The following is a 13004-nucleotide window of genomic DNA, read 5'->3' as shown; positions in this document are numbered from 1 at the left end:
GACATTTATTGTTTTAAATTTAGCTGGTTTTTATTGATTTGTTCGTTTAAAGTGACACACAACTGTTGGAATTAATGCAGTAACTCAATCGGAGTCTAATTATTAGAAAATGTGCAAATAAATAACAGAAAATTTAAGTTTGCTGGCCAAATAAATATATATACACTTATGTATGTATGCTGCTAGCTGGAAAGCCAAACACAAAATTTTCCCCCTCTGCCTGAATAATATTTGAAATGGCAGATATAGATGATGCAATTTGAACATAATTGAAATGCAAATCGCAGACTGTGGATTGCAGAGCCGACTTGATGGGGGCGGATGTGTGGACGTTATAATGAATCCCAGTCGACCCCACAGGATGCAGGGCAAATTTCAATTTTCCCAGCAAATCATACGTAAAGTTTGGCCAAATACATTTGGGCCAGAATGCCAAGATGGCCAAAGAGGGCCAAAGAGGGCCAAAAGGGCCAAAGAGGGCCAGAAGGATGTCAATGCAATCAGTGAGGCATTTGACTTGGCCTTTCATTAACTCGACTCAGCGCAGTCGAGTGCAAAGGACACAGTACAGCGTACATAGTACACAGGAAGAAGGACGCAGGACATGAACTCCTTGGGCGACATTGCGGCTGCCACAAAAACTTTTTGCCAGCCAATCATCAAGAAAGCCGCCGAGTTACTGGCTACTGGTTACTGGTTACGGGTTATGGGTTACAAGTTACTGGCAATACTGCGCTGCTTATAAGTTGGCAATAGAGGCAACGGCAGAGCCAAAAATTAGGAGTTATTTTGACCAGCCGGAAAAGGAAAAAGGGGGCGTTGCGCAAAGTGCTGAAGTCAGTGGAAAATTTGTGGGCAAAACATGTTGATGACAGGCAAATATGCTGTAATGCAATTATGGCAGCCAGTGCGACCAGGATAGCGATTTAATTGACAATGCAAATTGAATCAGCATTTGTAGCTGTCTAATCGAATTAGCCCGCAGAATGCCGTCCTTTTGCCTTCTCATCTCCATAATTCAATTCCTCACTTACAAGCCACCTAGCAGCAAAAAGGAGTTTTCGGCATCGACTTTGGTTATGGTCATGGTTTTTGGCTTTTTTGGCCGGGCTCAGCAAATAAACTTTGCGTTCTCATTGCGGCGACAGGCGACAGTGTGCAGTTCGCTTCTGACCACAGGACCCACTCGTCCTGCGGTCGAGCGGTCCTCGGATCCTGGCCAGACCAGGCCGTTGAGTGAACTTAACCACTGGAACGTGCCTTAAATTATAAAATGTTGCTCACTGCTGCCAATTGCAGCCTGTCTAAGTGACCCACCACCACACTTCTTGGCCCGGCCAAAAGCGATGCTCTGCAATGCTCTCGAGAAATCCACAAGAAGCCTGCCGATTTCAGCAATCATCTGGCCAAATCAAAGGACTCGTCAGCTGAGAATACTCCACAACTACAGTACACAACTTCTTTGAACATGTTTGTAATTTGAACATTTAAGAAGCTTTTCCAAGCACTTTTCAATTCATTTTACACCTCTCATAATCTTTGGTCTTAGCTGCAACAACTTTCTTTTAATGTTATAGCTACTAATTAGCTCTATGTATAACTATTTTTCGTAAGAAAAGAAAATAGGCCAATTCGAAAGTCATTTTAATGCGATTTACGGTCAGCAAATGTCAAGTTACTTTGATGAAAGGCAGTGCATGGATTCAAAGAGCATTGGGATTTGTATGCCAGTGGCCAAAGGACATCGCAACTCGCTTGGTTATTTCGGCACCTCCCCTCTTCCCTCTCCCCTTTTTCCACAGAGCCACTTGAGCGAGGCCCGCCACCTGTTGGCAAAATTGGGCCCCATCTCCGGCCACTGCTGCTGCTCGAAGTCCTCGTCCCAGAATCCGGACATTAAGACGCTGGCAATGTGTAATAACTGGCAGCTCGAGATGAAGGACATGAGCGAGTCGTGGGTCTTAGATGGGGATTGGGGTTTGGGGTTTGGGCACTGAAGAGTGGGCGGAACCAAAGCGGATGGGGGTGTAGGTGGTGGGTGGTGGCCAAGAGCTGGAATGACAGGACGCTGAGCTGGCAGAGCAGTAGCAGCAGCAGCATCAGCATCATCATCGTCAGCAGCGGCTAAGGATGTGACAATGCTGAGCCCGTTTGACACGAGCATGATATAATAAAAACCGCAAACAAGTAATGCCTACGAACCGCAGTGCTCAAACCCAACTTGGACTACTTCCGCCAGTCCGGAGTCCGGAGTCTGGAGTCCGCAGTCCTGCGGATCCAGTGTCCTTGGTCCGAGTCCAGGCTGAGATAACAGCAGCGGGCTGACGAGGAGGAGATTGGCGACGCGGTGCTGTCTACTCAAGTGCTGTTGTCAGAGGAGCGCCACGACTGGCCCACATTTCGTCCTAAGGTCCTGCACCTGAAGAAATTCTGTTGCAAAGTCTTGGAGGATATTTGGAAATGCTTTTTAAAAGGAACCCCATGATAGTTTGGTTAACAACGAACAAAACATCTTTACCACCCTTTTAGCCTATTAAGCCTAATTTAGTGAAGGTGGACAACTTTAGATGTCTCACAAATGTGTAGCTCTATGTGTTTATATTTTCTCAGTGTTATCTAGGGGCAGTGGGCTTGTCGTTATCCTTTGGCGTGATTAAGCCACAAGTGCGTGACATTTTAATGCGACATTTATGCCCGGGACAAGAGATTATTATTGGAAATGCGCGCCCTGCTCGCGTGACAACAACAGGACAATAGCAAAAGGCATAAGTATATGGAGCGTGGGAGCAGTGGCAGTGGAAGGAGCAGGAGCAGGAGCAGAAGCTGCAAGGATAACAGCACAACTTGCCTAACGCGCTGGCCAACAGCTTATTTATTTATCCTCCCCGGCTGACACCCGAGTGACAACTTTTGTGGCGTCCTGTGGAGGAGTTCGAGTGGAGGAGATGAAGTGGAGGATGGGCCAAGTATGTATGTCTATGTGCTGTCACTGTCTTCAGACACTTGTGAGCCAGCTCCCGAGGATGTGGCTGAAATCCTGGCAACATATTTAATTAAAAGCCAAGGCAACCAGCTGACAAATGACAGTGGGATCAACTGAATGATGACTCACCGAGCGTGATCCGCCAAAAACACACAGAAGGTAAATGGCTTTAACAACAATGATGAGTGGGAATGGCAAACAAATTTGGGCAGGAATCAACACAAAAATAAATGACTACAAGGACTATGATGCAGTCAAACTAAACTCGTGTAAGCTGATGAGCCCTAAATGAAGGTTAAGTCGAGTGAAAATGCAGGATTACCGGCAAATGGATAATGGATAATGCATTTGATAAGTATATCTCACTCGTTATTAATGTAGACGGACGTCGAGAGCAGAATACACAGAATGAAATCAATACGCTAAGTGAACTTCCAAGTGGGATGAACTTTTGCAAAATAATAATAACTATAATATATAATGTATAATATATAAGTAATTGAGATGCCAATGCAGCTGGCATATCCTTGCTGTGAGTTGTTTACCGTGTCCTTTTGCTAGTGGAGCAAACATCGCATGGGGAATCCGGTAATCGATCTGTTTGAGTACTTGTTACCGATAATGACGAGCTCCGAGCCATTTGATGGGTAATCATAATATCCTAAGCTGTAGTAAAGCAATTTAACGAGGCCAACGAAAGTGCCGGTAAAATTGATAGCTGGGTGCTAGGATAATAACAAGAATATGCCACTTAATGTGCAGTACAGAAGAAGAGCCATTATTAGAATATTGTAACTCATACCTGGCATTCAATGGGGATATTCGTTATTTTCCTTAGCTCATTACCAACTCAACAATCTTGTGTGTAGAGCTTCCTGTTTGTGCTTCATCTGAAGCGAGCTGCAATATTTTTTAAATCCCAGCTGAGCTTCGTTACTGATTCTTGACTTTGGTAACATCCGCAGCCAGCGTATCCTTTTTGTGCCGCCTGCAGCTGCTGAAATTAAAATCGAAATCATAACATGTCAACACATTTTGTAATGCAGCAAAACTAACCAAAAATAATAAAAGTCTGGTCCAAAGTGGGAGTAGGAAAATGGGGAAAAATGGGAAAAAGGGTTGCTGAGCAAACAGGGAAATAATGCAAATGCAAATGAATCCGCGACAGCGCAATGTCGGTGGAGCTTGGAACAGGTGTTCCACTTGCTTCTTTATGCCAATAAAAACGGTTTGCACATGTGTGAGTGTGAGTGTGTGTGTGTGAGTGCGAGTGTGTGTGTGTGTGTGTGGACGGTATAAAAATGTAATAACAAAGTTGGCGGCGCTGCTTTTTATGTCCTTTTTGTCATTGCGTTTTGTGTTTGTGTGCAGTAAAAACTATTTGCCCAACCCCCAACCTCCAACCCCCCCCTTGGAACCCACCCTTCGCCGGCCATGACTTTCGTGTTTGCCTGCAAAATGCCAATGGACACAGTGCGCCCCACGGAAGGGTGACTCAATTGGTCGGAATTCAATCAAATATATGTGCAATCAATTAAAAAGTTGCCACTTTTATACAAGTACATAAGTTGTAATCTGCACCATTGCAAAATGGCTTTGAAAATGATAATGCTGCATAATATACTTTTCTAGCTGATGTATGAAATAGGGTATTTATGTCTCGTTCAAAACTGAATTCAAAACGAGCCACCCTGCCATGTTATGTATGTTTTTGGGTGGACCGCTGTCATATCAGTGAGCTAAAAGTAACCGCACGGCGCTCAAAAGTATGCATTGGCATTGGCGCCCTCCTGCAGCGCAGGACTTCAGGAGGAGGACGAGGAGGAGGAGGACCAGTTCCCGGATCCGGGCAGTTCGCAGGTCCCAAGCTTCAAGTCCCGGCCATCGGATCCGAGTCCCAGTTCCATGTGCATTGGCATTGGCGGCGCCCGTCAGCGTTTTCATTTCAAATTCAAATGCTGTTTGCATAAAAAACGAGCCAAGACATCGAAAGGCATCACGTGCCCAGGAGTCGGCTCCTCCTCCTCCTCCTCCTCCTCCTCATCCTCCTCCTCCTCACTCCATCCCAGCGGAATGTGGGGCCAAAAAACTGCTGGAATTCACTAGTGACAATAGCAACAAACGGATGCCGGCTGCCATATATAAACGAACAGTGGGTGCACAAGAAAAAATTCTAGTATCAAACTATTCCCCTTAATATTAGGTTTTTATTTAATATCCATTTAATTTCTTCTTTATATGAAAAAATGTTTCCTGATCTAAGCTAAATATATTTAAGGCTATGAAAATGCTTTAAGATTTAACATGCAACGTATTTGCTATGATGTGATATTATAATATCCAACCGTAACTCTGTCTAAAATAGTAATATTTGCTTAACAACTATTTGCTCAGATGGCATAAAGACTTATTAAATTCAGCAAACAATATGAATAATAATAGTGCTTATTAGTTCTTCTTTATTCAGTTAGCTTCTGGAGTAGCGCAAAATATGAGTGTGGTTCGCAGAGCCACCAAGTTGAGTGGGTTAAGTGGGTGGCCTCCAAACCCAGAACCCAAACCCCAAAAAAACAAAAAAAAAAAAAAAATCGAATCGAAATTGCGAAAGACGTTTCCCTGTGGCGGAAGTGAGATGGCTAGAGGGTCAGAGTGGGACGGGTGGATAGCCAGCTGCCAGTCGTTTTGCATGTCCGTGTTGGGTTAAGTGGATTGTTTACTTTGATTACAAAAATATGGCAAATGTTTGCACGTTTGATGTCTCACTACGTGTGTGTGTGTGTGTGTGTGTGTGTGTGTGTGTGTGTGTGGCGCAGACAGATGCATTGGTGGTGGTGTGAGTGAGGTAGCAAGAGCGATAGTGATTATAAACCATCTTAGATTGATTTCACAACATATATGTTTGCTAATTGGTATTAATATATATAAATTATTTACTGTACAAATCAAACTCGTGTTTGTGTGGTGACTGCATCGTTTATTCTCAAACATAACGCTTCCGCCGAAAAGTATGCAATGTTTTTTAAAATATATATATGACATATATGTATGACTTCACTTTAAAGACTTCAATTTATACAAGATGAATCTCTTCACGCGGTCATCTCTATGGCAAACAATGCTGCACTCATATTTACATACAGACTGAGCAAAAAACAAAAAACAACAAAAAAGATGGAACGAATGAAAGAGATGGAAAGGAGCGAATGAGACGGGGCGAAGTACATTCAGGCAGCGAGACAAATGGCGTTTGCCTTGGCGCGCTTGTAAAATCCAAAAGCTAACATTATTACAAAAAATCTGCAGTTATACATTTGACTTTGGTTTATTTTTGTGATTTGCCCAGTTTGCCCAGTTTGCAGTTGACCAACCGACCATTGCATCGCAGGAGTGCCTGGTTGGCTGAATTTTTATTGTATTGAGGCAGCGGGAAGCAGATGGAAAGAACTGTTGATTGTGTCCAGTCCAGTGTTGGCCGAAAAGAAGGGACTGAAATGGGAAAAAAGGATAGGTCAGGAGACAGGATCAAGCTTCCTTTGTCTCTTTAATTGAATGGCCAACGAAGTTTGGGGGGGCCCAATAGTTGAACCCCATAGTTGAACAATGGGAAAACGCGTATATAGTGACTCCTACATACATACATTTGGTGTGAATTGTACCTGGCTCATAACTAGCCCCTAGTTTCCGACCAGCACCCATGGTCGGTGGCACCATGTGGGTCACGTCATCGAAAGGTCAAAGGCATTCATCAGGCAGCACACACACTTTGCACCCACTCCTATTTGCATTTCATGTTGAACTGTTTGCGCTGGCCAAAACTAATTTTGACATTCGAAGGGAAAAAATGCGCGAGCAAAGCCGCCGCTTTTATTGGAAAAATTTGTATTTGTTTTGGGGGTAATGGCCAAAGCGAACTGGTAGCTGGTAGCTGGTTTCTGGTAGTTGCCGTTTGTAGTTGGTGGCTGGTGGCTGGCAAATCGCAGCGGGGTCACACGCCCACAATGCCAAATAGTTTTCATTCTTAGCCGCTTCTCCTCACCGCCGCCGCCGCTGGCTGCATTTTATTTTATTAATGGGAATTTGTTTGCCAGCACTGGCGGCTTGGATGGATCGGGACAGGGTTGTAGGATGCGTCCAGGATGCGACCAGGATGCCGCCTCGTCGCTATTATGGCAGCCATTTGTTTGCACGCGAGCATCCGAGTGCCGAAGTACTGGAGTGCTGGAGTACTGAAGTCCTGCTGCCCCACAGGGCGTATGCGCTATTCTATTTTTCTCGCGCTGCTGGCGGTCCTTGCCACCGTGCCACCGTGCCACGCCCACCCCTCAGCTCCCCTTGGCTACGCCCCTGCAAAGCGTCCAGCAACGACCACATGTCGCTCATGATTAATTGAAAGATTCTCTCAACTTCAACTGTTTTCGGGTTTTGCGTTTGCCCACCCTCATTTCCCCCCTCCCCCTTTTTATTATTTCTATATTTTTCCGCTTTCGAGGTGCTTGTTGCTGTGCTCTCTCTGTGTGTGTTTGTCCAAAGTGTTTTGATTAATGAACTATGCTGAGCGAAATTTAAACAAATTTCTTGCTACAATCCAAGCTATTTTCCATCAAGCTGCTAGCTGGTAAGCAATTAGTTTGAACCACACGCTGTCTTCAAAGTTCTTCGATTTTAGGAGCTTTTGGTGCTTTTCTAAGCAGCTAAATGTTATCTAAGGAAAACTCTAAGGAATCTAAGGAATCTCTAAAGGATATATCCCAAATATAGCACGTTAATGGTAATACCACCATTTCAATGAACTGTTTGGTATTTATGTGCACTGCCTGCCATTAAAAAAGTATTTCTAAGCATGTGAAAACTATATCAATTATGTATATATTCTCACTTTTCGTAGTGTAAAAGAATACACTCTTGCTGTCTAGTGATTAGACTAATGGAGCGCACTTGCTCATCGATGTTCCCTACCCCGAGCCGAGTATAGATTCTGGTGGCTACCACCTTGTCTTATCTGCGCCGCAGTTTCCCCAGCGATAAGACACCACTGTCGATTGGTATTGGCAGTGCTTCCGTGCTCCGCAAGTCAGTGATTCGACGATGGCCGGGGAATATATCACACTGGAGAACCCGGCGACTTACCCTCGCTTCCATTCCAATGCCAACGGCGTGGCAAGCGGCAAGTACCGCTCCGTCCAGCGGATCTCCACCAAACACCTCATTCTGCTGATCCTGCTGGTGTGCAGCACGCTGATCGTGTCCTATGTGTACTGGGATGTGATGGTGCTCACCGCCGGCGCACTGCCGCTGTCCAGAGGCACTAGCCTCGCCGTTGATGACATGGAGTCATCGGGGCTGGGCAACGAAACGCTGGCCGAGAAGCTGCATCGGGAGGTGAGGGTCCTGTGCTGGGTGCTCACCACACCCAAATACCACAAGACGCGGGCCATTCACATACTGCGAACCTGGGGCAAGCGCTGCAACAAGATCTACTTCATGACCTCGGAACCGGACGACGAGCTGCCCACCGTGGTGCTGAGCAAGCCGGACAGCTACGAGGTGCTGTGGGGCAAGACCAAGGAGGCCTTCGTCCACATCCACGAGCAGATGCGCCACGAGGCGGATTGGTTCATCAAGGCGGACGACGACACGTATGTGAAATATTTGCACTCTAAAATGGAGCAAGAGCGGCATTTTTCTTGAGTGATTGATAAGGGATACATATCTATGTAGTGGCGCTTTCATTCTTCATTCATTGTATTACTTGTGGGTCGAATTCAGCTCCACAAGTAGTAGTTACATGAAGTTTAATTAGGAATCGGAATGAAGAAGATGGCATTGGTGTAATTACACATTGAAGTTATGAGCTCGGGTTGACTGAACTTCCAATCTGCTCCCATCAACAGGTACCTCTTTTTGGAGAACCTGCGCTACATGCTCTACCCGTACTCGCCGGAGATACCCATCTATTTTGGGTTCAACTACAAGATGGTTGGCACACACCAGAAGAACGAGGTGAGCTTAACTATGGCTGCGATTCCACAACATACCCATTAAATCCGATTCAATAGTCGTACATGTCCGGCGGCAGTGGCTACGTGCTGAGCCGCGAGGCACTAAGGATCTTCGCCGAGGGCCGAAACGACAGCTCCAAGTGCCGCCAGGAGGACGATCATGCCGAGGACGTCGAGATGGGCAAGTGCCTGTTCAACTTGGGCGTGAAGGCGGGCGATTCGCGGGATGAGCAGCTGCGCAACCGCTTCTATCCCATCGCTCCCTTTGGAGCCCTCCTCTCGGGCAACGTGGGCATGGACTTCTGGTTGTACAAGTACGCCTACTACAACGCAAGATCGGTGAGTTGGCAAACATTTAGCAAGTTATGATTAAACTTACCTGTTATTTTCGTTTTGTTGCAGTGCATGGACTGCCTGTCGGAGTACCCGGTGGCCTTCCACTACGTGGACAGCAAGCAGCTGTACGTGTACGAGTACTTCAACTACCAGTTCCAGCTCTCCGGAAGGACGCAGGTGGCGGAGCGGCTGCCCAAGAAGATCCGGGAGGAGGAGCTGGTCATTCCCGAGAGCGACAATCCCTTGTACTAGGCAGCAGCCTCATTCCTTCTGCCACACCGCACTCCGCACTCCGCACAGCCGCAATCTCTAGTTTTTCATCTTTTGCCATCCTCTTATTTTTTTTTCTGTGTGCTTATCGTATATTTAATATATTATGGGCATAAGGCGAACGTGACAAGGCTGCCAGATGCTGTCCTGTTGCGACTCCTCGTCCTTGCCCAGTTTATCTATTCATGTATTTATTATTGAGCAGCTCGTGGCAGACGGGCCACACGAAGGCAGCCAAAGGACAATGGAGGGTAGTAGCATCGGGTGTATCTGCACTCTTGATTTCCAGCACGAGCACTTCAAGAAGTTGCTTAACCAGAAAACCTCATTGGTATGGCTGCACAATTCAAGTTTAAGTGTTCGAAATGCCTGCAATCTGCAATATGCAAACAACTAGAACTTTTCCCCACCCTGGTAACACCTTTTCACAGCATTGTGCAACACTAGTCATAGAAAGCTGAACGTTACTGTTTGCTAAGTAAATGCACGTAACTTGAAAATAATGTAACTCTTTCTATTGGGAATAAAAATTATGAAATGTATATATTAATAAAATAATATATAATATAATATATATTATAATATATAATTCTATTCTGTATTCATATTTAAATTTTGTGCACAATACGGGCACACGATTTTCGATCTTTGGAAAGTATGCCCTGACTTTAAGCTCCAGTTAATCAGCTGTTCCTGGGAGAATTGACACTTTTTCATCGAATCTTGACCTAAAATAACCGGACAATTTTTTACGGGTTTAATACGAGTTCTTACTATCAAAATCTAATAAAATCAAGTTATGAGTGCCGAAGTCGCAAAAGAAGCAGAAGCAGCAGGAGCAGCTGGAGAATCAGAAGGATCAGGAGAAGCAGGAGCAGCTGTAGAAGCAGGAGCAGCTGTGGAATCAGGAGCAGCAGGAGATGCAGGAGCAGCAGGAGAAGCAGGAGCAGCAGGAGAAGCAGGAGAAGCAGGAAAATCAGGAGAAGCAGGAGCATCAGGAATAGTTGGAGAATCAGGAGGATCAGGAGAATCAGGAGAAGCAGGAGCAGCTGTAGAAGCAGGAGCAGCAGGAGAAGCAGGCCCAGCAGGAGATGCAGGAGCACCAGGAGATGCAGGCCCAGCAGGAGATGCAGGAGCAGCAGGAAAAGCAGGAGCACCAGGAGATGCAGGCCCAGCAGGAGATGCAGGAGCAGGAGGAGAAGCAGGAGAAGCAGGAAAAGCAGGAGAAGCAGGAGAAGCAGGAGCAGCTGGAGAATCAGGAGGATCAGGAGCAGGAGGAGAAGCAGGAGCAGCTGTGGAATCAGGAGCAGCAGGAGATGCAGGAGCAGCAGGAGAAGCAGGAGCAGCAGGAGAAGCAGGAGCAGCAGGAGAAGCAGGAGCAGCAGGAGAAGCAGGAGCAGCTGGAGAATCAGGAGCAGCAGGAACAGCAAGAGCAGCTGGAGAATCAAGAGGATCCGGAGCAGGAGGAGAAGCTGAACCAGCTGAAGAATCAGGAGGATCAGGCGAGGCAGGAGCAGCTGAAAAATCAGGAGAAGCAGGAGCAGTAGGAATAGCTGGAGAATCAGGAGGATCAGGAGAAGCAGGAGCAGGAGGAGAAGCAGGAGCAGCAGGAGATGCAGGAGGAGCAGGAGCAGCTGGAGAATCAGGAGGATCAGGAAAAGCAGGAGCAGCTGGAGAATCAGGAGCAGCAGGAACAGCAAAAGCAGCTGGAGAATCAGGAGGATCAGGAGAAGCAGGAGCAGCTGGAGAATCAGGAGCAGCAGGAACAGCAAGAGCAGCTGGAGAATCAGGAGGATCAGGAGCAGCTGGAGAATCAGGAGCAGCAGGAACAGCAAGAGCAGCTGGAAAATCAGGAGGATCAGGAAAAGCAGGAGCAGCTGGAGAATCAGGAGCAGCAGGAACAGCAAAAGCAGCTGGAGAATCAGGAGGATCAGGAGAACCAGGAGAATCAGGAGCAGGAGGAGAAGAAATGGGGGGCAAGAGTTCTTCAAAACGAGCTCCACTTGCGCTCACCCCAAAGCAGCGTGTGGAAGCCATCGGCCATGTGGTGAGGCTCATCAGTGGACAGTTGGACCAGTTGCTCTGCGACGTGCACCGTTCGATCAGGCAGTCACAACGCGAACTCCGTGCTCGTCGCAAGCCACCCGTGGTGGTGTCCACCCTGATCCGCTCCAGGCAGACGCCCAAGCTGAAGCTCAGGGATGTGAGGAGGGTGATCAAGGGCATGGTACCACATCGCATGTACCAGATCTTCGAGGTAATTATCTATGATGATTACCACATTGAAGTTGTAGAATGACTGCTGATTCACTAAGCAACGTAATAAATAAATTGAATTCTATGGAAAAATGTTCAACTGAATCCCAAAGCTACTTTTTATTGTATTTTCACGATATTATTGCCTTAAATGTTATTACCTTCTAGGCTCATTATTATTAACTTAGGATGGCGTTCGAGGAGCCACTTCAGTTCAGTGGGTCACCATTGGAATTATTCATTGGCTTATCCCATAAGTCCACTTCTTGCCACAAGGGCACTTAACTCTCATTTTCGCAGGCAGCTAATTAAGGTCATCGCTTCCTGCGGCACCCAGGCATTCCAATACATCGTTTTCTCTGGGCTAATTAGGAAATTTGACCACCAACCGGGTGGCCGAGCAATTGTTGTGCTCCTTGGAAAAGTCGAAAGAGTCGCGTCAAATGCGAATGGCAGACGGAATGGATTCAGAATGGAAATGCCAATTTTCCCCAAAATGCCGACGAAAAATTGAACTAAAATACTTGCCCGTAATGCGTGGTGTGCATTTCCCATGGCAATCTGGCAATCTGGCGATGGGCGGTGCTCCACATTGTTTCACCCGGCGACCCAGACAATTTCCGCTCGTAAAAGTGGTCCTCCGCCTGCAGCAGGACTGGCGTGGCCATTTGGGCCATTTCACCCACTGGCTGGTGGCTGTTGGCTGGTGGCCACTGTAATTAATACCAAAATAATTGTATTTGGATAACACAAACGTAATCAAGATTAATTGAGTAACAGCAGGTAGTTTGCATAATTAGAGCGCAGACAGTGGATTCCCCGCCGCCGATTCAGTTGCCCCTCCACCATGTCCACCATATCCTCCTCCTCCTCCTCCTCTTCCTTCTGCTCGTCGTTCTGCTCCTCCCAAAAGCATTATTTGCAATTTCAACTGTCTGCCAACGCCTCCAATTCCAATCCCTACGCCCCTCGCCGCCTCCTCGACTGCTGTCCACCTGCCACGCCCCCCCCCGTCTGCCCTGCGGCAGGCTGTCCGTCTCGCTTGTGGCTCATTGGTTGGCAGGATAGGGTCCTGGACCTGCGGCATCCACCACCTCCACCCACCTCCTCCTCCTCCGCCTCCCACACACAGTGGGTGGCGTCACAGAGCACAGCGAACG

At 46.9% G+C, this 13004-nt stretch overlaps 2 protein-coding genes across 2 annotated transcripts; both read left to right on the top strand.

The window, feature by feature from the left end:
* The first annotated feature begins 8043 nt into the window (after nt 1-8043).
* On the top strand, nt 8044-9770 carry LOC6525875 (glycoprotein-N-acetylgalactosamine 3-beta-galactosyltransferase 1). The gene is made up of 4 exons (XM_002101659.4): nt 8044-8619; nt 8875-8983; nt 9040-9321; nt 9385-9770. Exons 1-4 carry the CDS (start codon nt 8069-8071, stop codon nt 9568-9570), a joined length of 1128 nt encoding a protein of 375 aa, XP_002101695.1. The 5' UTR covers nt 8044-8068; the 3' UTR covers nt 9571-9770.
* A 1660-nt stretch (nt 9771-11430) lies between these two features.
* On the top strand, nt 11431-11949 carry LOC6525873. The gene has a single exon (XM_015191037.2). It carries the CDS (start codon nt 11558-11560, stop codon nt 11885-11887), a length of 330 nt encoding a protein of 109 aa, XP_015046523.1. The 5' UTR covers nt 11431-11557; the 3' UTR covers nt 11888-11949.
* Nucleotides 11950-13004: the final 1055 nt, after the last annotated feature.

The sequence above is a fragment of the Drosophila yakuba genome, chromosome X (assembly GCF_016746365.2).
Source record: "Drosophila yakuba strain Tai18E2 chromosome X, Prin_Dyak_Tai18E2_2.1, whole genome shotgun sequence".
In the NCBI taxonomy this organism is placed as follows: Eukaryota; Metazoa; Arthropoda; class Insecta; order Diptera; family Drosophilidae; genus Drosophila; species Drosophila yakuba.
Note: the sequence above shows the minus strand (reverse complement) of the source record. Positions and strands in the feature narration are given on the sequence as shown.

What these genes read in the sequence shown, in the direction of transcription:
- LOC6525875 (XM_002101659.4), top strand. Translation starts at nt 8,069, where the DNA reads ATGGCCGGGGAATATATCACACTGGAGAACCCGGCGACTTACCCTCGC. An exon ending in GCACACACCAGAAGAACGAG is followed by an intron (nt 8,984 to 9,039) that starts GTGAGCTTAACT and finishes CCGATTCAATAG; the next exon opens with TCGTACATGTCCGGCGGCAG. An exon ending in CCTACTACAACGCAAGATCG is followed by an intron (nt 9,322 to 9,384) that starts GTGAGTTGGCAA and finishes GTTTTGTTGCAG; the next exon opens with TGCATGGACTGCCTGTCGGA.
- LOC6525873 (XM_015191037.2), top strand. Translation starts at nt 11,558, where the DNA reads ATGGGGGGCAAGAGTTCTTCAAAACGAGCTCCACTTGCGCTCACCCCA.